The sequence below is a fragment of the Macaca fascicularis genome, chromosome 7 (assembly GCF_037993035.2).
Source record: "Macaca fascicularis isolate 582-1 chromosome 7, T2T-MFA8v1.1".
In the NCBI taxonomy this organism is placed as follows: Eukaryota; Metazoa; Chordata; class Mammalia; order Primates; family Cercopithecidae; genus Macaca; species Macaca fascicularis.
In genome coordinates, this window is record NC_088381.1 from 9,157,912 (window position 1) to 9,183,988 (window position 26,077).

A 26,077-nucleotide genomic window follows, 5' to 3' on the forward strand; every position below is an offset into this window, starting at 1 on the left:
CTTATAGTAAAAGTTGGATTGCTTCTCACCTCCTATCACTCCGGATTAGAATTCAGCTTTCTTGTTTGATTAATTCATTTATCATGTATCCATCTGTTTTTGAGTTTCAAAAATTTTGTGGTTCTCTCTATGCTTCTGAACTGATTCTTTTAAAGAATTCTACTATTGTTCTAGAAATTTTCAAAAGGAACTGAAATTCTACATGAGTGTTCAGTCCTAGATGAGTGTTCAATCAATGATGTTTCTGCCACGGTCCTCCAAAAGGTTTCCAAAGTGACTTTTCCCCCTTATTAGAGCCATATTATTGTTTATGGGCCATGTTTTAATTAGTAATTAAAGAAAATTTTCACTCTTATGACAAGATCTAATTTTTGTCTTTTTTCCTCTTACAAGAAGCACTTAAACTCTCATGGAGGGAAAGCCCCTTGATGACACCAGGTGGCAGAGGTCATTTGTTCTGCAGGGTCAGGGCTGGTCCTGAGCGCAGGAAGCACAGTTCGCCCTGTTATGTGACTTGACAAGTGCTGGAAAATTCCCTTATCTTCCCATCCACATCAGGAGCCCAATACATGTAACTTCCACACATGCAAGAGATAACAAAACCTTGCAGGTTGCCTAGGGGTGGCCCTTTAGTCCTCTGCTATGAGTTCAGCTAGCCACATCAGACTAGTATGCTTTCTTTTGGGTCATAAAGGAATAAAACAGAGGCTAGGTCAATGTCAGAGAGACAGAGAGGGAGTCAGAGAAACTGAAAAATATTGACAGGCAGGAGGTGGAAGGCGAGAGACTACAATAGGCAGATCAGTTGAGTGGTTGCAGGTAGAGACAAGAGAAAGCCTGAATTCAGTCCAATTTTTATCCGTAGTCCCTTTAGAAGATGAGCCACAGAACTAAGTGGGGCTTATTCTTCAAACTTAATCATTCTGGATCACATTGTTGGTGCTTTCAGAGTGAGCCTGCAAACTGTAAAAGAACAAAGTATGGCACAGATAAACCTGTTTCAAATTTCAGCCTTGCCAGTAGTAGCAAAGTAACTTCCACTTCCTTACTGTAACAATGCAGGTAATAACACTTACTTCGAAGGAGTTTTAAGAAACAGAAATGATGTAAGCGAACCTGCTGGTATTAAGTGCTAATTCAATGGTAAGTGTTGTCATCGGTGATGGTGGAAACGAACACGCGCCACACCCTTAACCGTATTTATAGACCCTTTTTCCACTGTCTACACTGGCAGGGAGGAGAATTTTATTGCTGGCATTGTTTAGGATTGCCAGTGCACGGTGATAATAAAAAATGAACCGACTTCTAGTTGACTTTATAATTGCTTTTAGATTCTGTACAGACATGCCAGATAAAAAACAGTACACCAAGTTAAATTTGAATTTGAGATAAGAAAAAATTTTTTAGTGTAAGTGTGTACCATGCAATATTTGAGATACACCTATATTTTTAAAAAAATCCTGAAAGAAAAGTACTGGGCCTCCTGAATTTTATTTAATAAATTTGATAACCCTAAGAGTAAGGAAGAACCATCTTGCTTCCTAAGATAATATCAACAGGAAACACGTTCTTAAATCCTCTTTGGGGCCCAGTAGTACTGACTGACTCAGGCAAAGACCACACTTTCGTCAGAGTGGACAGACACATTGGTTCCTGACGGAACAATAAGAAGCCAGAACCAAAGAGGATGGTGACGAGGCAAACTTGCATTAAAAGCTGGCTGAAGAGCAGGAGGAACCCTTTTCCCCCCCACAACAACACAAACTTGAATATCTACTAGATTAGCAACACCAGTTCTTAGCATTCCTCCTTCCTACTCATAGTCAACCCTTGATCAACTGCAGTAACAGGAAGAGAGAAGGACATCACACATAACCCCAAATCAACATGAAAACAAAACTGATTAAGGGTAAGGTCAGGCCCAGTGGTGGCTCATGCCTGTAATCCTGGCACTATGGGAAGCCAAGGCAGGAGGATGGCTTGAGCCCAGGAAATTTGAGACTAGCCTAGGCAACACAGTGAGACCCTGTCTCTACAAAAACTTTAATTCACAAAATTAGCTGGGTGTGGTGGCATACATCTGTAGTCCCAGCTACTCAGGAGGCTGAGGTAGGAGGATTGCTGGAGCTCAGAATATTGAGGTTGCAGTGAGCCATGATTGTGCTGTTACACTCAAGCCTGGGCAATAGAGCAAGAACCTATCTCAAAAACTAAAGAATCAAAAATCAAAAAGAATGAGATCAAGTGGTAGGTAAATGACACGTGGCCTTGTTTCTGCTAAGTCAGCCCTGCCCTCCCCTATGTTACTAGGGATCCTGACTCCTGCAGGCAGGACCCAGCAATGATCATTTTACCAACAACTGCGTTGCTAGTACAATTAATATCCTTTCTTCTTAAAGTACCTTTCACATAACTTATGTTCTGTAAAATATTACTAAGTATACAATGAAAGGGAAAAGAAAGCAAGCCAATGTTTCATGCTTTAAGTTAGGAAATGCTGTTTTAAACAGCATTAAACTTTTTTTTTTAACTACAGAACTTCCCAGGGGCTTTAATAAGCTCATGTACTTTGAATCCCTAGGATATGATTTTCGTACAGAGCATGTCCAGGTTTATTTGATCATAGACTCTTTCAGAGAGCAACAGTTGCAGTTCACATTTCATGTAATATTTTTGGGTGCTACTATTTGAGGAATCCTACATCTACAGTTTCAGCAGCGCTGCGCATGCGCACATGTGTATGTGTGTGTGTGTTTGTGTATGTGTGTATGTGTGTGTGTGTGTGTATGTGTGTGTGTGTGTGTGTGTGTCTCTGGTATTAACTGGTGCGATTAGAAAGAAGAATCCACTCCTTGGTGTATTAGTTTCTGATAGCTACTATAATAAATTAGCACAAACTTAAGAGGCTTAAAACAACATAAATATATCACCTTATAGTTCTATATGTTGGAAGTCTGACATGGGACTCATAGGCTAAACTCAAGGTGTTGACAGGGCTGTACTCCCTTCTAGAGGCTCTCGGGAGAATCTGTTCCTTGCCTTTTCCACTTCCAGAGGCTTCCCACATTTCTTGGCTCGTGGCCCACTTCCTCCATCTTCAAAGCCAGCGACATTACATCTCTCTGATCATTCTTATGTCGTTATGTCTCCCTCTGATCACAGCCAGGGAAAGTCTTCAGCGTTTAAAGATTGACTTTAAAGATTCATGTGATTAGATTAGGCCCACTTGGACGGTCCAGGATAATCTCACCATGTCAACATCAGCAAAGTCCCTTTTTGCCATGTAAGGCAATATATTCACAGATTCCAGGGATTAGGGTTTGGACATCTTTGGGGGGGCATTATTCTGCCTACCACATATGGGTGGGTAAGAATACCCTGAGAGTTCCAGCCAGCAAGCAAGGACAAAGAGGGAGAATGAAAGTAACTATTGCCATTGTTTGTGTGCTCCCAATTATTTCTTACAACTTCACAGTATCAGGGACATGGAAATTACTGTCTTGTTAAGGGATGTATAGCAATAAATAAAATATGGAACATGTTCCCAAGAACTTGGTTCTCTCTTTACAATGTAGAGAAGCAAGCACAAGTGCTCTGCGAATTAGATACTCCACAAACACAGGCAGCTGGCTTCTCAGCAACACTGGCTGCACTTCCCAGTAAAAGGTACATGCCCTTCATCAGCTTTATTGAAGCTGCCCTCACTAAGAAACTGTGCTGACATTATTTCCTATGATGCAGGTCCTATAACTGTCCTGTTTTACAGGTGAGAAAGGGAATACTTTCTATGATTATGCTACTTGACAAGGTGTTACTTTCACTGAACCAGTAAAATGTACACATCTGAACCCAAAGCTTGATCTTAGTCCTATGTAATGTGCCTATTTGTATGTCTATTTGACAATCCATCTACCTGGACTTCTTCCCCCTTCCAATTCCAACCCAAAGCAAGTTCCTTCCTGTGACTCTATCTGATCTGACAGTCTACATATGTGGTTTTGGGAGTGTCTGCACACGTCTGCATGCTTGTGTATATGTGTTCAGTAACTCTAATTTTTTTCTTCGTGAGGCTTCACATTTTGAAGGCCAAACTGATTGTCAATCAGATACGGTGACTTCTGGGTCAGAGGCGGGATACGTACTCAACACACGCCTTAGAGTCATGTCTATTTCAAAACGTGGCTAGATCATCACCTCTGAAACATTGGCAAATTACTTGAGCACCACAAACTTCAGCTTTCTTATCTTGTGAGAAGTCAAAAATAATATCTGCCTCACAAAGTCACTGTAGAATTAAAAGAGGTGATAGAGATAAAGCACTTGATAGATAATGATCACACAATAACTTATAGTTGATGCTATGATCAATTCCATGCTCTAAAAACGCTATTCAAAGTTCTTGCCTCTCTGAAAGATGCTTAATGACAACTTCTACTTAAATCAGTGACACTAGTATGACCGATACCCATGGGTTAATTCACATTAGATTAAGGTGTGTTAATACTTTTTTTTTTTTTTTTTAAAGGCTCTGCCTGCCTGGAGAACTAGGGCCTGATACTTCTTGAAATTCGCTAATCACATCTGGTTTAGCTTTAGACATTTTCTGGGATTTTGCCAGCAGCTACGACACTTTAATGGCTACAATAAACCTCAAAGCCTCATCAAATCTTTGCTGTATGTGTGAAAATTATGTCCTCTTCAATTAAACATTCAATCTCAGCTCACACCAAGGCCTTATGGAAAAGGAGGTGAAACCTGAATGGAAACGTAAGATGAAACGGACCGCCACGATTCTGGCCATCTTGCCAGATGGTATTTAGAAGAAAAAGAAATTCATTAGAGAACTTACGGTGTGTATTTTCTTTAAATATTTACTGGGTACCTTTCATGTGTTGAAAACACTGGCATCTCTAAAGATTAGCAGGGCATTTTTGTTTAAATATTCCATGTGTGTGAGGTGGGGGAGTCACTTCCTCATTTGCCCTTGTGGTACTTCATGTATTTAGGTGAAGCCCGATACAAAGAAGAAAAGGAACAGACAACGTTCAGTTTTCTTTCCTAAGGCCGCTCTACCCACTTCAAAAGCTCTTGTATTTTCTTAAAATCGGCTGAGGAAAGTGTCAGTTGAGTACTGAGGGTTCCAGAATGACAATTCAGAGCCTCCCTAGACAAAAGAAGGTATACCAAAGTGAGGCACTATGGGGGAACCCTTGCGTCTCCACTCGCCTCCCAATTCACTCCTCTTATCCTCTTGCTATTTATCATCAAATGTACAGGGATGTCAAAGGGAGACAGCCCCTGGAAGGAGAAGGGAAAAGATCAAACAGGGATCAAGTTTCGGCTCAAAGACTACAGGAGAGGTCAGGCCAAGGGTTTTACAAGGGGCCAAGAGACAAGAGGGAATGGGCATTTAGAAACGGCCACGGAGCAAACAAGCTCCTCTGCCACTGCTAACTCTTGCTGCCACACTGAGGACTAGCCTGGGCCCTAATTCTACCACTGGAGAGGGACAGACAAAAATGCTAGGTGGTAGCTTACTATGCTTTATTACAATAGTAATCAAGCTCCTCAACTTCAACAAGGATACAACTGCCAGTTCTTCAGGAGAGAGAAAATAATGACCACAAGTTCACATATCACATTTCTAGAGGAAGCATCCATTTGGTTGAATTCATTCAACAACATCAATGGGAGAAAAAAACCCCACATGCTCCTTTAAAAATAATATACAAGATAAAAATATTCACTTGTAACCATTATCCTTTCCATGTAAGTTTTATGCCCAACGTAAAAATAAATGGCTCTCTTTGCCACCAGGAGTACATCTTTCCCACTTTACTTCCATTTCCAAGCTGTTCTCGGCCTCAGACTTCGCTTTCTGAGTACTCTTTCACAATAAACATTTTAAAAATGTTTACTTTATGTCTTGGTGTTAAAATATTCCTGGTTGAAGCCCTTCATTTCCTCAAGCTCTGCTTCTGGCACTCTGGGCTCCATTTCCACATTAACACGCTCCCTAAATCCTCCGCAGAGCTCTTCAACTGGAGTTATACAAGCTCCAAGGCAAGTATTTATATTCTTGGACAAGGAGATGGCTCCACAGTGAAAACACAAGACTCTAGAAATGCCAAAGGAAAATTCCTGCCCAAGTGAGACATATTTTCACCTTTTAAAAAAGCCAAAAAGGGGCTTTCAGCATTTTCTTTTGAATAATTAAAAATGCAAATTAAACTAAAATGGAATGTTTACTGTGGGCCTTACCATCATTATTAGACTCATATATAAACCAAACATACAGGAACATGTATGTGTGTATGTGTGTAACATGTGTGTGATATATATACTTAAAGCAGCAGAGTAAACTAGCTAATGTGTGAGTTCCAGAAACGAGAAACTAGAAAATGTGTGAGTTCTAATTGGATAGACTTGATTAGACTTGATCAGAGTGCAATAAATCTGTCTCTTACTGGCTGTGTGAACATAACTTCTCTAAGCCTCATTTCTCTCATCCGTAAAATGGGGCTGGTGTAGTTCCAGCTTATTAAGATTGTTATATGAGACAACAGTAAGCATCCAGTTTATCATTAATAATGTTAGAACTACTAAATGTTAGAAAACGTAGATATAACAAGATATGGATATAAGAAACAAATGATCAACACTAATGAAAAAGAAGAATTTGAAAATACGGTGCCTCTACACACTGTGTAGACTCAGAAAGTTTCGTGAAAGCTGTGGTGTACCATCACTGAACTCTGCACCAATCCCACTCTATGAGCCAGACCTAAATAATCCTCTTCAAACATTTTTAAAAAGTAGTCTTAGCTGTTATCATAATAACAGAACGGTTCCTATTACCTTCTAGTTGCCTCTTCAGTTTTCTCAAATCTTTTATGAGGTCTTCAAACTTGACTTGGGAGGCCAGAAAGAAATCCTGTGGTTCCGGCAGGGGGAAGACACTCTTTTCTGTTCCAGCTTCCTAAGAGATATGGTGAACAAAAGTACATTATACTTCCCAATTGTCACTTTCAGTTGAAATTCCAAAGCATCAGTGAGGGGGAAAAAAAAAAAAAAAAAGGCTTCTTTATTAGATGTCTGAATAAGAATCACAGCAATGCTCCTCTGCTATTCCTAAATTTGGACTTGTGACTTTGAAGTGCTTTCTTGTCTTTCACAGTATCTTTTTGGACTTATTGGCAATGAGGTCAGCTATGGCATGGGCCAGGTTCTATTTTGCCTCATGAATCAAAGAGAAAATTGTCAGGTCTGTCCTGATCTTGGACACTCTACTCCCATGTAAAATGCAACAGGGGAACACATGAAAGTACTTACATTTGAAGTCCCCGTTTGATTTACACATGCTAGCAATTAGACAAGTCATCTTTGGGGTATGCCAATGGGTGTGAATCAGAAGGTGCTGGATAAGAAGGCACTGCAATGGAAGATACAATCACCCTCCCATCACCTTTCCTCACCTTCCTCTGTGACTTAAAGCTCTTCTGTGTGTATTATGCATGATCAAATTCTTTGTATATGGGTGTATATACACATATACACCATTTTTTTTTTGGGTTTTTTTTTGAGATAGGTCCTTGCTTTGTCACCCAGGCTTGAGTGCACTGACACAATCATGGTTCACTGCAGCCTTGACCTCCCAGGCCCAAGCGATCCTTCTAGTTCAGCCTATTAGCTGGGACCACCGGTACGTGCCAACATATCCAGCTAATTTTTAATTTTTAATTTTTTGTAGAGACAGGGTCTCACCATGTTGCCCAAGCTGGTCTCTAACTCCTGGGCTCAAGTGATCCTCCAGCCTTGGCTTCCCCAAAACTCTTCATATATTTGAAAAGTTTTTGCAAATGTTGTTTGGCTTATCTTAGGAGACTGAGGGCAGGGTGGGGTACAGTTTTAACAAGCTCCACTGCTATACCAAATAGAGGATTCTCAGCTGAGAAACGTCTTGAAGGACAAAAGCTTCAGGTACAATGAAACATAAGCTGAACCTCAAATATCTTTTCCAGACTAGCTAGCTTTCTCCCTGAGTTGTTTAACGTAAGTTTTGTATCTTGCATGTCTTAGGCAGTCTTCAATTATGCCTCTCTCCGCACAGGCTACTTTGCCAGTTTTCCTTCACATTCCATCTTCCCTACTGCCATTAGGACTAATTCCAAACTCTAAAACTGCTTTACAAGGCACTTTATGATCTGGCCTCTGTCTACATCTCTGGCCTCATTTCTACCTTCTCCCTATCTCCAACTCCCTCTAGACCTTCATGAAAGAGACCACGATCTCTGGCTTCTAGGCCTTTGTCTATAAAACGGTCCCTTTCTGACCCTTCCCTAGTGCCTCCTTACACTTCCTTGTTCATACTCATCTTGTAAGTCTTAAAACAAACGTCCTTCCTTAAAGATTTCCCCTAACCCCCAGCAGGTGGGTGTTTCTCCCCTGTTCCCCAAAGGCTTATGATGCTTACATTATCACAGCATTTATCACCATTAATTTTTTTTACCATAAGTTATTGGGGTACAGGGGGTATTTGGTTGCATAAGTTCTTTAGTGGTGATTTGTGAGATTTTTGGTTCACCCATCACCCAAGCAATATACACTGCACCCTCTTTGTAGTATTTTATCCCTCATCCCCCTCCCACTCTTATCCCCAAGTTCCCACAGTCCATTGTACCATTCCTATGCCTTTGCATCCTCAGAGCTTAGCTCCCACATATCAGTGAGAACATATGATGTTTGGTTTTCCCTTCCTGAGTTACTTCACTTAGAATAATATTCTCCAATCTCATCCGGGTCGCCGAAAATGCTGTTAATTCATTCCTTTTTGTGGCTGAGTAGTATTCCATTGTATATATATATCACAGCTTCTTTACCCACTCTTTGATTGATGGACATTTGGATTGGTTCCATGATTTTGCAATTGTGAACTGCACTGCTATAAACGTGCGTGTCCAAGTATCTTTTTCATGTAATGACCTATTTTCCTCCGGGTAGATACCCAGTAGTAGGATTGCTGGATCAAATGGTAGTTCTACTTTCAGTTCTTTAAGGAATCTCCACACTGTTTTCCATACTGACTGTACAAGTTTACATTCCCACCAGCAGTGTAGAAGTGTTCCCTGATCACTGCATCCATGCCAACATCTGTTTTTTGATTATGGCCATTCTTGCAGGAATAAGGTGGTATCACATTGTGGTTTTGATCTGCATTTCCCTGATCAATAGTGATGCTGAGCATTTTTTCATATGTTTGCTGGCCATTTGTATATCTTCTTTTGAGAATTGTCTATTCATATACTTAGCCCACTTATTGATCAGATTGTTTTTTTCTTACTGATTTGAGTTCATTGTAGATTCTGGATATTAGTCCTTTGTCAGATGTATACATTGTGAAGATTTTCTTCCACTCTGTAGGTTGTCTGTTTATTCTTCTGACTGTTCCTTCTGAGGTGCAAAACCTCTTCAGTTTAAGTCCCAACTACTTATCTTTGTTTTTATTGCATTTGCTTTTGGGTTCTTGGTCATGAAACCCTTGCCTAAGCCAATATCAAGAAGGGTTTTTCCACTGTTATCTTCTAGAATTTTTAGTTTCAAGTCTTAGATTTAAGTCCTTAACCCAACTTGAGTTGATTTTTGTATGAGGTGAGAGATGAGGATCCGGTTTTGTTCTCCCACATGTGGCTAGCCAATTATCCCAGCACCATTTGTTGAAAAGGGTGTCCTTCTCCCACTTTATGTTTTTGTTCGCTTTGTCGAAGATCAGTTGGCTGTATTTGGGTTTATTTCTGGGTTCTCTATTCCGTTCCACATAGAGTTCCATCCCTATTCTATTCTTTTTTTTTCTGAGACGGAGTCTCGCTCTGTCACCCAGGCTGGAGTGCAGTGGCCAGATCTCAGCTCACTGCAAGCTCCGCCTCCCGGGTTTAGCCATTCTCCTGGCTCAGCCTCCCAAGTAGCTGGGACTACAGGCGCCCGCCACTTCGCCCGGCTAGTTTTTTGTATTTTTTTAGTAGAGACGGGGTTTCACCGTGTTAGCCAGGATGGTCTCGATCTCCTGACCTCGTGATCCGCCCGTCTCGGCCTCCCAAAGTGCTGGGATTACAGGCTTGAGCCACCGCGCCCGGCCCCCTATTCTATTCTATGTGCCTATTTTTATACCAGTACCACACTGTTTTGGTGACTATGGCCTTACAGTATGGTTAACATCAGGTAGTGTGATGCCTCCAAATTTCTTCTTTTTGCTTAGCCTTGCTCTGGCTATGTGGGCTCTTTTTTGGTTCCATATGAATTTTAGAATTGTTTTTTTCTTTTTTTTGAGATGGAGTCTTGCTCTGTTGCCCAGGCTGGAGTGCAGTGGCATGATCTCGGCTCATTGCAAGCTCCGCCTCCCAGGTTCACACCATTCTCCTGCCTCAGCCTCCTGAGTAGCTGGGACCACAGGCGCCCGCCACCACACCCGGCTAATTTTTTTTTTTTTTTTTTTAATTTTTAGTAGAGACGGGGTTTCACCATGTTAGCCAGGATGGTCTCAATCTCCTGACCTCGAGATCCGCCCACCTCGGCCTCCCAAAGTGCTGGGATTACAGGCGTGAGCCACTGTGCCGGGCCTAGAGTTGTTTTTTCTAATTCTGTTAAGAATGATGGTGGTGTTTTGATGAGGATTGCACTAAATTTGTAGATTGCTTTTGGCAGTATGGTCATTTTCACAATATTGATTCTACCCATCAATGAGCATGGGATGTGTTTCCATTTGTTAGTGTTGTCTATGATTTCTTTCAGCAATATTTTGTAGTTTTCCTTGTGGAGGTCTTTTGACTCCTTTGGTATATTACTAAGTGTGTGTGTGTACATATATATATATATATATATATATTTACAGCTACTGTAAAAGGGGTTGAATTCTTGATTTGATTCTCTGCTTGGTCACTGTTGGTGTATAGAAGAGCTACTGATTTGTGTACATTAATCTTGTATCTGGAAACTTTGCTGAATTCTTTTATCAGTTCTAGGAGCTTTCTGGAGGAGTCTTTAGGGTTTTCAAGGTAAACAATCATATTGTCAGCCAACAGTGACAGTTGACCTCCTCTTTACTGATCTGGATACCCTTTATTTCTTTCTCTTGTTTAATTGCTCTGGTTAGGACTTCCAGTACTATGCTGAAGAGGAGTGATGTGAGTGGGCATCCTTGTCTTGTTACAGTTCTCAGAGGGAATGCTTTCAACTTTTCCCCATTCAGTACTATGTTGGCTGGGGGCTTGTCATAGATGGCTTTTATTACATTAAGATACGTCCCCTGTATGCAGATTTTGCTGAGAGTTTTAATCATAAAGCGATGCTGGATTTTGTTGAATGCTTTTTCTGCATCTATTGATATGATCATGTGATTTTTGTTCTTAATTCTGTTTATGTGGTGTATCACATTTATTGACTTGCATATGTTAAACCATCCCTGCATTCCTGGTATGAAACCCACTTGATCATGGTGGATTATCTTTTTGATATATTGTTGGATTCGGTTAGCTAGCATTTTGTTAAGGATTTTACCATCTATGTTCAACAAGGGTATCAGTCTGTAGTTTTCGTTTTTGGTTATGTCCTTTCCTGATTTTGGTATCAGGGTGACACTGGCTTCATAAAATGAATTAGGGAGCGTTCCCTCTTTCTCTATCTTGTGGAATAGGGTCAAAAGGATTGGTACCAATTCTTCTTTGAATGTCTGGTAGAATTCTGCTGTGAATCCACCTGGTCCTGGACCTTTTTTTGTTGGTAATTTTTAAATTATCATTTAATTCTTGCTGCTTGTTAGTGGTCTGTTCACGGTATCTAATTCTTCCTGATTTAAGATAGGAGGATTGTATTTTTCCAGGAATTTATCCATCTCTTCTAGGTATTCTAGTTTATGTATCACCATTAATTTTTAAATTGCCATGTTATCTTGTACATCTTCCCCATTAGACTCTAAACACCTCAGAGGCAGAAACTGTGTCTTGTTCTTGGTATAGTAAACAACATCTGGCATATCAATAAGCTTTATTTTTGGTTGACGGGCACTACTACAGAGGGTCTATAAAACATGGTTCTGAGATGTATGTACCTTTAGCAGGAGACATCTAATTTATCACTATGTTTTCTTGTGGTTTCAGGAATCCTCTTGACCCTTCCTCCTTAAGGCCACTAGCTTCATTAGGGATGCTAGGATATGGTAGTTTTCTTCATTTTATTAGACACAATATACTTTTTTCCTCCCATCTTCATATAGTTATTTTACTACTTTAAAACAGAAGCAGTACTCTCGTCTGAGTGCCAACATGGAACAACATCTAAGAGCCTCACTACGAAGCTCCATGCTAATCTACACTAGAAGAACTCAGACATAGTATTTCTTTCTATTTTTCAAAACTTTATCAGATTCAGTCTTGGTTTTGATTGTGTGTGTGTGTTTGTGTGTGCACGCACGCTAGAAAAAGAGGAACGTATGTTGCTAAATGTATCAGGCTGGTAGCAGCTCTTATGAACGCTGCTTAATTAGAGTTCAAACGGCATGACTCTACATGGGTTTCTTTAAATTTCACAGACCAAGACTTGGACCAAAAACCAGGCATGAGAAGAAGGAAGCGGGGAGCAGGAGTCACCTTTCTCTAGCTAATTGCTCATCACCACTAACCACAGAAATCATCACTTAGGCTCCCAGAGGAAAGAGCTAGTTTCATAAATCACACAATTCTACACTCTTGTTGAGTGAAATGCATTTTGCACAGTAAACGCCAGAAGAGCACCACACTAATGTGGGCTTATTTTTTCTAGATTGGGCCATCCCATGTTTGAAACTGTTCTCATTGTAAGATTTTCCTCTGTGAAGTTGATTCCACTGGGTTCAGCTCTTTTCAACCACAACTATACTCCACAGGCAAATTTCAGCCTTCCCACACGATGCATCTGACTTGGCTGAGGTAGGCATTACCATGCCAACCTAGGGTTAGAAATGTCACCCTCAAAGATTCTTCAGGATAACTCTTCTGCTACACTAGTACCTGCTGTCAAAACCTAGGGTACGTGCTTATGTGCCTGCTGCAGCTTCTTAATTTCCTGAAGCTAAATACACCTTCCTCACTCCACCAGAAAACAGCTCTCATCTCCTCATATCTAGTTCTCTACAGATGCCACTTGAATTCCACATTTGTGAATATTAACATTACATCCAGTTCAGCAAGTTTTATCAGACACCTGTATTACAAACAATAAAAAAGAGACAACGGCCAGGCATGGTGGCTCATACCTGTAATCTCAGCACTTTGGGAGGCCAAGGTAGGTGGATCACTTGAGGTCAGGAGTTCGAGACCAGCCTGGCCAACACAGTGAAACCCCGTTTCTAAACAATACAAAAAAACTAGCTGGGCGTGGTGGTGCACGCCTGTAGTCCCAGCTACTCGGGAGGCTGAGGCACGAGAATTGCTTGAACCTGAGTGGCGGAGGTTGCAGTGAGCCGACTGCATCACTGCACTGCAGCCTGGGCAACAGAGCACGACTCCATCTCAAACCAAAAAAAAAAAAAAAAAAAAAAAAGAGAGAGAGACAACAATGAATTCTGAACCTCAAGAACCCATGTCAAGATAATAGGTAATTCCTCATAAACACATACAAGGCAGAATAAGAGGCATCTTGAGAGAGATTCAAATAAAGTAATTCCAGGCTTCAAAGGTGAGGGCTTCAAAGCCTTCCTTCAAAGATCAGGATGTTAGCAACGACCTCAGAGAAAGGTCATGTAAGATCAGACTAAGTTATTTTTCACTGCATCTTTTTTCCCTTTTACAAAAGGGATACATGTTCATTATGTTTAGTAATAGAAAGACAGAAGACAGTAAAGAAAACCCCTTACAATCCTAACATCCAGAAAGAAACATTTTAATGTATTTTTTTCAGGTTTTTCTGTGTGATTGTGTGTGATTTATATTTATCTATTACATATTGGGTAATATACTGGATGTTATGTTGAAACACACGCTTGTAAATTAAAAACAGATCAAAAATATTTTCTAATACCACTACATTCTCTCCTATACACTCTCCACATGAGTATATTACTCCAGTGTGTGACTCTAGAACAATTTATTTGACCTTGGTCTCTATCATTGTACACCTACTAAAATTTTTCCAATATTTTGCTATTATAAGCTATTATAAGTAAATAGTCATTAAATCCTTAGCTGTTTTCTTAGGGTAGAAATTTCTTAAAAGGTTACACATATTTCTAGGACTTTTGATACAGAAAGGTGGAAAACCTTGCTTTGGATCCTTTTGTAGTTCATGAGTGTGATAGACTGGGTGTGCATATGCATGTGTGAGATGCGCCACCATCGAACCTTGTTATGATATGGACACATTACCTGTCTGACATGAAGAAAAAAGAAAAGGAAAAAATGAAAAAATGGGGAAAAAAGGAAAACAAAAAGAGAAAAACAAACAAAAAAACCCACAACCTTGCTTGCCCATAAAGCATATATGTATAAATTAGGAAAATGTGTTCCCTGTAGATGGGAACAGCTTTCTGGGCAAACAGCTCGACAAGCACATGGCATCTTTATGTGAATTTAAGTGTGCCCTTTATAGGATATATAATTTGGTGAATCAAGGGCAGGCTAGATATGAGTCCCATTTGACTTAGAGATCTTAAACACAGAATAACCTGATTTACCATATATGACAGTCCTGAGAAAGGTTTGATCAATTTACAGTGCTAATTCTATATATCTAGTTGGCAATTTATGTCTTCTATATGTATTTTGTAAATTGCCTGTGATATATTTTGCCATTCTTTTAAAATAAGGAAGAAAGTTTTTTTTCTTGTTAATTCTCAAGAGTTCATTGTCTATTATGTTGTAAACATTTTCCCAGTATGTTATTTTGATTTTGGTTTTAAGTCATTTTTGAGATAGTATTTTAAAATTGTAATTAGGAATTAAAGTTTTTTAGTTTTATGCATTGAAAGTTATTCTCACCTTTTATGGTTTCTGCCTTAGACTGAACACTTTGAAAGGATTTTGCTACTTCAAAATCAGTATTTACCTACACTTTTGTCACGTCTTACTGATTTTATTTTTCGTTTATTTCTACACTTAACTCTTTTGTTCTTTAAAAATTTGCTCTGGTCTCTGGTATGAGGTCTAGGAGATAACTGAATTTCTTTTTCTTCCCAATTACTTGAAATTTCTCTTTTATCACATATTTATTTAGATCCATTTCTGAGATTTCTTTTTCATGTTCTTCAAGATTTTTGATGTTATTCTACCATTCTACACTTTTAATTATTATAGCTCTATTATATATTAGAATATGTAAATGAATGATTCTGTCTTCATTTTTAAATCCTGGTCAAATTTTTATCTAATTATTTTTATATATAATATTTAAAATTATTTTGTCAACTTCTAAGGTTGATTAGAATTTTGACTGGTACCATGAGGACATAGTGCCACTGCTTGTTGTGGTAAAAAATAAACAAAAAACCCCCATATAACATGGTATCTATTCTCTTAAATTTTTAAGTGTACAGTATTATTAGCCATAAGCACATTGTTGTACAAATCTCTAGAACTTTTTCATCTTACATGACTGAAACTTCATATCCTCAATTCTCCATTCCCCCATCATTCATTCTACTTTCTGTTCCTTTTGGTTTGACTACTATAGATACTCATGTAAGTAGAATCAGGCAGTATGTGCCCTTCTGTGACTGGATTATATTCACTTAGCATGTCTTCAAGGCTGACTCATATTGCAGCATATGACAGAACTTATTTCTTCTTTATGGTTGAATAATATTCCCTAGTACATATACGCATTTTCTTTACCTATTCATCTATTGACAGACATTTAGATTGTTTCCAAATCTTAGCTATTGTGAACAATGTTTCAATGAATATGAGAGGGCAAATGTCTCTTTGAGATCCTGGTTTCAATTATTTTGGACAAATACCCAGAAATGAGATTGTCTGATCATATGGTAGTTCTATTTTTAATTTTTTGAGGAAATTCCCTACTGTTTTCCATAGCAGCTCCACCATTTTATATTCCCACCAATGGTACTAACTGGTCCCATTTTTTCTACATCCTTGTCAACATTTGCTATTTTCCGTGTGGTAGGGTTTTGGTTTTGGTTTTGATTAACAGCCATCCTAAAAGGCATAATGGGATATCTCACTGTGGTTTTGATTTGCATGTCCCTGAACGATTAGTGATGTTGGCACCTGTTGGCTATTTGTTTGTCTTATTTGGAGAAATGTCTATTCAAGCCCATTACCCAATTTTTAAAAATTGGGTTTTTCTTTTCTTCACTCTATGTTTTTAAATTTTATGACTTTCAGTAAAATTACATAAATTTATTCACAAAGGTTTGGTACTTTTCTGGTTAAGTCTGTAACACATATATTGGTAATGCTACTGGGAAATTTTTCTCAAAAAATCTTTAAATGTATTATTTCCAGAAAGGAGTAATGAGAAAAAAGGGAAGTTTTATAAAAAGGCTAGAGACAAAGATACTCTCAGTTAGGGAGAACATCAGAAGTAAAAAACACATTAGTAAGAAAGCACAGGGTGTGTGTGGAAAACATCAAGTCCTGAGTTGGATCACAGAATACGTGTAGAGGGAAAGTAATAAAAGCAAGGTTGTAAAAGATTGGAATTAAATTGGTAGAGTCTTAATTCACTTGAAAATGGGGAGCCACTTCTGTTTTGAGTAGAAAAGCAGTATGATCAGAGCTGTGTAAAGAGGGTGTGGGATGGCCTAGAGTGGTAGAACCTAGAGATAGAGCTGAGCTGGAAAGCAACTGAAATTCTCCAGGTGAGTGATCTTAAAACCTGGGTAAGCTGAGGTCTGCAGGAAAACAAAACAAAACAAAACAAAACAAGGAAGGACATCAGAAACAAACTCAGTGGAAGGACAGAGAGGAGCCAGAGAAGGACAAGGTTTCATGCCTGAATGACCAAAAACTATCAAAAACTATGATATTCTTAACAGAAATCAGGGAAAAGTTTGGGGAGGTGGAAATGATGAGCCTGGCTATAGGTAGAGTGAAAATAGTTAGATAAGCCCACCAGGAGGGTAGAAGACAGTATTATGGAGTTCATCAGTGCCTCACTTGTCTTCTGGATGAAACTGTAGGCCTATTGAAAGGCCCTGGGATCTTTACTATTCTTCCCTCGATGCCTAGGAACAATTCTGCTTACATGGATGGTTAGGCAGGAGTCCTGACAGCATTTACTTTGAGACTTTTACCATTCATATTGATCGCTGTATTTCTTAACGTCTTACAACAGTACCTCTTTCTTCTCAAAATTACAACTTCTTGTTCTCCATTTAACAAAAAAGAATAAAATAGAAAATTCTGCTCAGATGGACTCACACAGAAATGTTTGTTTCTAATTGCAAAAGGCCTCTAAGCAGAAAAGAAGGATTTTTCCAATTCTACATCTTCAGCCTGTTCATAGATTCGTTACTGATAAAATATTGGATATTACTGAGTCTTAACTTTCCTATTTTGCTCTGTATCACCCAAATACAGTTTCAACTAGAACCAATTACTGAGTGGATCTAGATTCCACAGAGAACCTCACAATCTGGCCATAAAGCACTGAGACAACTAGGGGTCTCTCTGAAGCTGTGTTATACAGTCGATTGAGACTCCGTAGATTTACACCACTGAATAACGCTTCTCTCCATAAATCAACTAAACTCTCTTGGTTTCAGTGTGCTCATCTGTAAAACAAGCTGGAGAGCTCTCATATTCTATGTTGGGCTTGCAATTCATCCATCCATCTATCCATCATCCAACGTATGAATACCAACAATGAGTAAGAGTTGAAAGTTTTCCACGTAATGCCATTTCTTACCTGATCATAGTAACGCAGGTAATACTTAACAACATAGTCCACCAGATTAATCCCGTTATCCTAGGTTTAAAAGAGAAAGGTACATGAAAATCATTCCCATGAAACTGTCATGTTACATGGTTGAGAGATGAAAATCTCAGGTTGAGAAACTTCTGATTTGTGAAAACTGGCTTTCTCTTCGATGCTGGCAGGTTTTCCTTCCTCTGCTTTATCCCATCCATTTATTATGCCGGCTACATAAAGAAATGACACTATCCTGTTTGGAGAACAACAAACAGACGATCCCTCAAACTTCTGAAATAATGGCTAAAACAAACCAAAAACATTGTCTCCTTGTATTTTCTGGCATAAAGCCAAGACAGGCGGGGGCAGGGAGTGCTGAAGGGAACCAGGGCCTAGAACAGAAAAGCACCCCTCCCTTCCCATCTTTCAAAAAACGTGTGTTCTTAATGGTGTGAAAAACCATGCAGGCCAGCTTAAGTGGAGCGCCAAGCCACTTTACGACCCCGGGAGGCCTCGGGGCGGGGGAGCAGGCCCTCCCACAAGGCAGCCTTTGTGTCCTGTTCACTGGGGTCTAATTCTAATTTGCCTGTGTGTTTCCCCTCCCTGCACCCCCGCCCCCCATGGGACGCCTAGATATGGGCTGGTTGTTTCTAAAGAGGTAGCTCCGCAGGGGTGTGGAGCCAAGGGATAGCCAGGCTCAGAGAGCTCGACAGTAGACCCCAGCCCAATTGTTGTGGCAAAAAATTGGTGATTCACCATGGCTCTGCCATTCAGGAATGAGTATACTACTAGTAGCCTAAACCCCAAACCCAAAGAGCCTCCAGCCTTTGCAGGATCCTGGTACTATATACTATCTGTTTTGTTCTCTCACTGAATACCTAGTTGTGTATGTCAGAGCACACGAAGATGGGAATCGGGTCACTGAAAATAAGGTCTAATGTGAAAAAAAACCTCTTCATTCAAAAGTGAAAAGAAACAACAACCAAAAAAAAAACGCACGCTCTAATATAAATGATTGATGTTAAGGGGAGGAGAGAGATAAATGGAACAATCTGGAATACGTTTTTTAAAATTAAAGGTAAAGAAAGAAAATAATGGCAGATCATGGAAACTTATTACGAAAAATAGATACCCGACTTTTGACATCCTTGAGTTTGGGCAGAATTTCTAAGCTATATCCATCGGCTTGTCCCCGAGTCCTATTTCCTCCGTTCATATAATTTCCAAAAGCCAGAATGAGAGCTAAAATATCCTTCACACTCTTCATGTGCAGCAAGCCCTGTGATGGCAAACACCAATTATTACGGAGCTGAACGCCAAATGTACCCATGTTCATTCAGTAACAAATATTTACCGAGTGCTCAGTAGGCTGTCGGGAGGCTTGGTACCAACAGAATTAACAGTTGGTGAAATGAAAAACACACTTTACTAAGCCGTAAGTGTCTTTACAAACACATTAACAGCCATTTTTTCTACCCACTCAACAAATTAATTATAAACAGTGCACGTTTTAACACATGAGGATTAACTATTGGTTTTATATTTTCATTTCAGCCAGTTTAATTTTTAATATTTATTTTAAAATAGAAGTTGTAAAAAAGGAGTTGGTATATATAGTAAGGCTCAACCTTTGATGACTTCTAGGTAGAAAGGGGTTTACCTTTTGAGGATGTATTTCAGACTATTTATCTATATAACCAATACAGTTAAATGCAGAGCAGATATAGAAGAAGTATGTTCTTCTTTATCCCTGGATATAATTTTCAGAGGTAAACTGCAATAATGCATTTTAAGGCAGTAGGCCATCTTTAATAAATTTATTAAACTTACATTTATTAAGTGCTTGTTATATGTCTATTTAACTTTACAATTTCAAGCTGCTTAGGATTTTCTTTGGCTCCCTGTCTCATTTGTTTGTCCCCTTATTTATTTTTTACTTCAATTACAATTTTCCAATTGAAACTTCTTTTCTTTATAGTCTTAATTCACATTTTATCCCCCTTTATTTCAGGGTAAAAAAAGTGATGGCTGGGCACAGTGGCTCACACCTGTAATCCCAGCACTTTGGGAGGCTGAGGTGGGTGGATTGCCTGAGGTCTAGAGTTCAAGACCAGCCTGGCCAACATGGTAAAACCTCGTCTCTACTAAAAATACAAAAACTAGCTGGGCTTGATGGCAGGCACCTGTAATCCCAGCTACTTGGGAGGCTGAGGCAAGAGAATCGCTTGAGCCCCAGAGGCAGAGGTTGCAATGAGCCGAGATCACGTCACTGCACTCCAGCCTGGGCAAGAAGAGTGAGACTCTGTCTCAAAAAAAAAAAAAAAAAAGAAAGAAAGAAAAATGCAGCTCCAGGCAGACTTCTTTTTCTGCTCCTGCCTGTCAGGTATTATTAGTGAGTGTATAATTAAAGTTTGGTAATATTTATTCTCTACTGAAATATCTCATATCTTAGTGGAAAAAAAAATCATGCCTCCAAATAAGGAACAAAGTACTACAGTGTTTGTGGAGAGGAATAACGTGTCCTTAAGAGCATGGGTCAACTGTGAGAAAAAGCCAGGTGCTAGAAGTTAACCTTATAATGAACACCAGTGTAGTAAAGCCAGCAAATACTTATTTGCCAATGACTCATTGTCAGTCATTTATTTCACTTATCAAGTGTCTAGAATCCTCTTATTAGGTTGACACATTTCAGATAATCAAATGCATGGATCTAAAGTAAAATCTCTTCTGCAATCCAAATTGTAAAACAGGAAACAGACCATGCTATTTAGATTGTTTTTTAGTGGCCAGTATGTACTTTGGAAGATATTCAGAGTTTTTTAGAAGCAATCTGTAAAAGCGTCATTTTTTTCCCTCCTTCTCCCTCTTCATCCATCTGCATCTCCTTTTCTCTCCCTCTCTCTCATACATACACACGCGTGTGCACACACACACACATACACACACTTGGGCAAGATAATCATCAAATTTACACTTAGAAAAACATTTAATATGAGTCCAAAAAGGTTTCTATAATGGCACTAAAGTGGTCTCTCCCACTTTCTCCTTTGCTCTTCAGAACAAGGCTATCTTTTAAATTAGACAGTAAACATACCTTAGAAGCTCGTGTGAGGATCTCTACCTTTCTGTGCAAGGAGGTGATACCCTCAGAAAAGACAGATCTGAAGATTATGCACTGGGCACGCTCAGCAAAATTAGGAATCTGGGCTAACTCATGTAAAAATCTGTAAAAAAGAAAATATGTCATCTACCTTCACATATAATCACAAAGAAAATAAAAAGACAGCTGAAAAAGATCCACTTTGGGAACATTCCTTATCTAACAATCTGAACTTAACAATTATAAAATGTGGCAGATAGGTAGACTCAAGGAATTCCAAGGGCATGGGTTCCATTGCTGACAACAGGGCTGCTTTTTAAAGGGGTTCTATCATGATGAATAAATGTATGGTACATAAATTTCTTCGGGAACAGAAAGTTAACACAAGTATACTAAACAAGTTATCTATCTCCTGCTGCCCAAACAAGAGACTAAAGCCAAATGGAAAGCCCTAGTCTTTAACATACGAGAAAAATTATACAATAAACTCCCTCATAATACAGCATTCTCTAAAGATGTATTTATACAGGCTAAGCAAATTGAAAACTTGAGGCAAATGTCTACAGACAAGTGATTTTAAAAAAAATCTCTTACTGAAATGATATTGCTACTATTTTTGCTCAGTGAGTTACATAATGGTCTATAATGATCACATTCTCCAGATATTTGTTTACTTTTTCACATTAACTTACACATACAGACATAGTTTACAACTCAGCATTTAGAACAAAGCAGGCACTCATTAAGTAGACAACCTAAAGTTTCCTTAAAAATATGGCAAAACAGATCTTAAAAGCTAAAGGTGAGTACTGAGCTCCACACAGTAGCTCACTGTCTGAGCAGCTGGGCACTGGTTCCCTTCACAAAACCAAGTTGGAAGAGCTACATATTCTCCAGGCCAACCACTAGAGGAAGGGGTATAAACGAAAATGGGTGGAAACAGTTGGACATGAATTCAGAAAAGGAGAAAATCTACTAACAGCCATTTATTTCATTTTGGAGTTGAGATGATGATTAACTGATATTTCTGAAACTCTTGGTCAACTCATAATGTCATTACCAAGGAATTTTGCCATCTCTCACCAAAAATGGTTTTACATAGGAACAAAGCTGGAGCCTACTTCTTTTTATACCCAAAGATATTTTCTTCGCTTATATACCCTGTGCCACCTCTACCTTCAGGGAGATTTGAGTTGTAATAAATTTCTAACATCAATTGATTTCATATTTATTCCACAACTAGGTCATAATCCACAATCTTTTTTTTAAGATGACATTCAATGAAAGCAAGGAATACCCATATGAGAAAACACAATCCTGTTTTAAAGTTCAATAACCCATTATCATGAAAATTATATGATGGAGTATAAACATGGAAACTCATAGAAATTCTGCATTAGGACAAGATGAAAAAGTTAAACTCTGTGTAAATTACTTCTTAATGATATAACATTAAACAATTTATTCATTTATCATTACTGAAATCAGGGGCATCATCAGTTTTCACAAGTATCTAAGAAGCAAAAAGCTCATAGGACTGACAGCATTTGATCCTGTAGAGTCTGGGGAGGATGTATTTATTCAGATGCTGAGCTATTTTGAAAGAAGGGCCGTGCATTTCTCCCCTGCTAAATGTGACCATGAGACGTCATTCAGGACCCAAGTTCCCAGAGCATGTACACTTCCTATTACAGTGAGCGAAGCAGTTACAGACACCACCTGGGAAAATACACAGATCAATGCCTCAGCTCACCAAAAAGGACTTAGATGGAAACAGAAAATGCTGAATGAATAGATACCTATAACTAATCTCAAAGGAGGAAGCACAGGACCAATATGAGGACACAAGACCATAGTCTTATTAATGTATGTTGCACAAGAAAGGGTAAGATAGAATTGCAAGGCTCTCTAGGATTAAAGCCCTTCTGGGGTTAGGGCTTGCACTGGAAAAGCTCTTAAAGAATCTTAATGTTCCAATGTCCTCTTTATGCAGAAGGGTCTGCAACCCATACAAAGAGTTGGAGGGTGTAGAAAAGACCATAATTTTACATTACTTTTGGAAAGAACTGAAAATTAATACCAGCGATCAGTCACCAAGAATGTCAGCCTGTCCTTTAGGAATGTATGAGCATTTGCAGTGTGTCAGGGACCATGCTAAGATCTGAGAATAGAGCTTAACTTACAATCCCGTCTTGATAATCTGAGAAGTAAATCAGTGATTACTGTGGAGTGTGAATGAGTGCTCTCGGTGACAGATCCAGAAGAGGAGCTAGGAAAGCAAATGCAGGACACTCAAGTGTCATGTGGGGAACACTGTCAGCCAGGGTCCCCGGAGCCCCGTGATGCTCACGCACAACATGTGAGAAACTGCCGGGAGAGCCAAGACAGGCTGAATGGTATGGGTGGGGGAAGTGAGTAGAGGGCAGATGCTAAAATTGTGTTCTGTATTCTAAAATACGGGGTTTAAACTTCTGAACGAATGAAGGGTTTTAAACCGGAAGGTGACAGTTTCCGCTTTTTGTTGTAGAAAATCTCTATGGCAGCAGCTCAGCTGATTGGATGGCATAGGAAATTTGAGGCTGGGAGACGTCCTAGACCACAGCTGTAGTCTTCCAAGAGGAAAGGTAAGAGGGGCTTGCGGTGTGAATGGAGAGGGGCAAATGGATGAGGAAGCTACCAAGGCGGCAAGACCCAGAGTAATCTAATCCAAAGAGATGTTTTGAAGAGCCCAGGATGACTTTGCAGTTTTGGCTTGGATATTTGATGTAGTGAAAATACAAAATAATAAAGAAGCAAATTTGGAGGAAAAAAACTGGGTTTTACGACCCTTGCCATCCAAAAACAGCCATGCAAGGAGCATCATAGCTCCTCTCTTATTTATCTGCTAAGGTACCAGAGGTATGGGTTACTTTGAAGGCTGTGAAGCAAGCATCTGGTAAATATCTTCTCTTCCCCTGCCCTGCCCCACTACTGTTTTATCCTCTACCCACAAGAGCAAACACAGTAACTCTCTTAAATATTCCCAAGCACAGGATCTTGGACACTGAGCTTTGGTACTTAGGAATGTTTATGGATTGAGTTCCTTTTGGGCTATCTAACATTACATTCTAGGTTCAGTAAGAAAGAAGAGTAAATATTCCCAAAAGAAGCCACGAATGAGGGATGCTTCCCTTCTTTCTCCAATGTAGGCTAATATTTCCAGGAAGGATTGCAACTTCAGCTTCTAATACATGAAAGAAGTTCTGTGTCTCACATTATTTGGGTTACACATCTACAGCAGCAACTCAGCTGACAGGTGGAATGATGCAATGTGGCCCATTGTTTTTAAGGGACTAACATTTGATTTATTATCCCTAAGCTTCTGAATGGTATGACCTAAGGTGCATGTGCACAGAGGTGATACATACAGCATAACTGAATGTTGCAACCTGCATTCTTCGATGGAGGAGTACACTAACACAGCCTACTGTGTGGGGGTCCCAAGGCAGCTGTGGACCTTCATGAAACATCACAATAGGCTGTGTATAATGTTCTTACCCTAGGCCATGAGGAGCGTGTACCAGACCTAATCAAACCCACAGAGCCTCACCTCACAACCATCACCAGGCAGCACAAGAGTCAAGGGCCATCCCTAGCGGGAGTGGTTCTCAGACAGCCTGGTCCCAAGCAGATGGCACCTCTGTGGGGAATGGCTTTCTAAATGTGGCACTGGAGTGTAAGAGAGTTGATGAGGTGAGTGATGAGGCCAGCCTCTCCATGCTCTGATTTATAGGACTGGGCACCACAGGACTCTTAGGAAACTGGAACGTTAAAACTATAAATGATTCATATTTTCCAGTATGTAAAACATGCTTATAGTCGACTCACTTGGAGTTAATGGCAAATAAGTTGCCAGAGAATCAGAGTGGCATAAATCAAACAAATGCTGGTTTGTGCAGGAGGTCGGTAGCAAAGATGAAATGCACCCAGGTCTGAAGGCCCCCATCTATCCGTGCCTCACCCTCCTGCAACTGAGCCCAGGCATGTCACCTCACCAGCATAGCATGACAGTCCTTTTTGCCAGGGTTGCGTGTTCATGAAGCCATTGCAATGACCATCTGTAAACATTAAAATGCTTTTCTATCTAGACCATCAGTAGAGAAAACAAGAGTAAGTTGTGTGTTAATTACCTGCTACCATTATCTAAGTCCCGGCAACGGGAACAATAATTAGGACAGTAGCAGAAACACATGATCCCTCCCTGCCTGTTCATTTCACCGGATAAGCCATTCCCACGGCTTAGAGCAAGGGCTGCTCCGGGGTTAAGGGGCTGGCAAATTGCAGCCCATGAGCCAAAACCAGGCCACCCACTTGTTTCTGTATAGCCTGTGAATTAAGAACAATGTTTACGTTTTTAAATTGTTGAAAAAAGAATCGATAGAAGGACAACATTTTATGACATGTAAAAATAATATGAAATTCAAATGTCAGTGTTCATAAGTAAAATTTCATTGGGGTACAGCAATACCCATTTGTTTATATATTGCCTGTGGTTGCTTTGGTACTGCAATGGCTGACTTGAGTATTTGTAACATCCCGTAAGTCACAGAGCCTAAAACACTTACTATCTAGTCCTTTACAGGAAAGGTTTGCCAACTCCAGGCTTAGAGGAGAATATGACTCTGTAACTTGGTATAACCAGCACGACCCAAGTGCCTGAGATGCCGACTGTGCCCCAATACATCCCCATGGCCTTTTCAGTGTTGAAATATCCCATTATTAGTCACTTTACTTTCAGTCATTAGCACCATAAGAGGGATTCATTTGTTATATTAGGAATATGATTGGAAATAGACCATAGGAACAGTTGAGGGTAGGGATTGGTAAGGAAGGTGTCTCAAGTCAGTGGACCAAGACAGCACTTGACTTGATTCACAGCATTCCTAGGCTTTAGAAACCTACTTTGAGGGGGGGTCTTGGACCATCCTCCATGTGAGAGCAAGTCATCCAAGGTTCCCAGAACCATCATGTGGGTTTGCCATTAACTGGGTAAACCCAGAATTCTCTTCCCGATTCCCATCCCCAGTCATTCAGAAATGTTTT

General features: G+C 39.7%; 1 protein-coding gene, 1 long non-coding RNA gene and 1 other non-coding gene across 21 annotated transcripts in view; 2 read left to right on the forward strand and 1 right to left on the reverse strand.

The window, feature by feature from the left end:
- The window catches only part of FMN1 (formin 1), a 419,977-nt gene that overhangs the window by 115,128 nt on the left and 278,772 nt on the right, over positions 1-26,077 (reverse strand). For all 19 annotated transcript variants that reach the window (XM_073995420.1, XM_073995415.1, XM_073995421.1 and 16 more), the window contains 4 exons: positions 20,990-21,119; positions 19,028-19,174; positions 17,893-17,952; positions 6,859-6,979 (listed from right to left, as the gene is read on the reverse strand). In XM_073995420.1, coding sequence (XP_073851521.1) covers positions 6,859-6,979; positions 17,893-17,952; positions 19,028-19,174; positions 20,990-21,119 — 458 coding nt within the window. The remainder of the gene's footprint in view (positions 1-6,858; positions 6,980-17,892; positions 17,953-19,027; positions 19,175-20,989; positions 21,120-26,077) is intronic.
- LOC123575027 (small nucleolar RNA U13) lies at positions 14,296-14,400 on the forward strand. The gene has a single exon (XR_006700197.1). It is a non-coding gene; the product is annotated as a small nucleolar RNA U13 (small nucleolar RNA).
- The window catches only part of LOC135971764 (uncharacterized), a 32,160-nt gene continuing 29,604 nt past the window's right edge, over positions 23,522-26,077 (forward strand). The window contains exon 1 of the long non-coding RNA XR_010588002.1: positions 23,522-23,619. This is a non-coding gene — a long non-coding RNA (uncharacterized lncRNA). The remainder of the gene's footprint in view (positions 23,620-26,077) is intronic.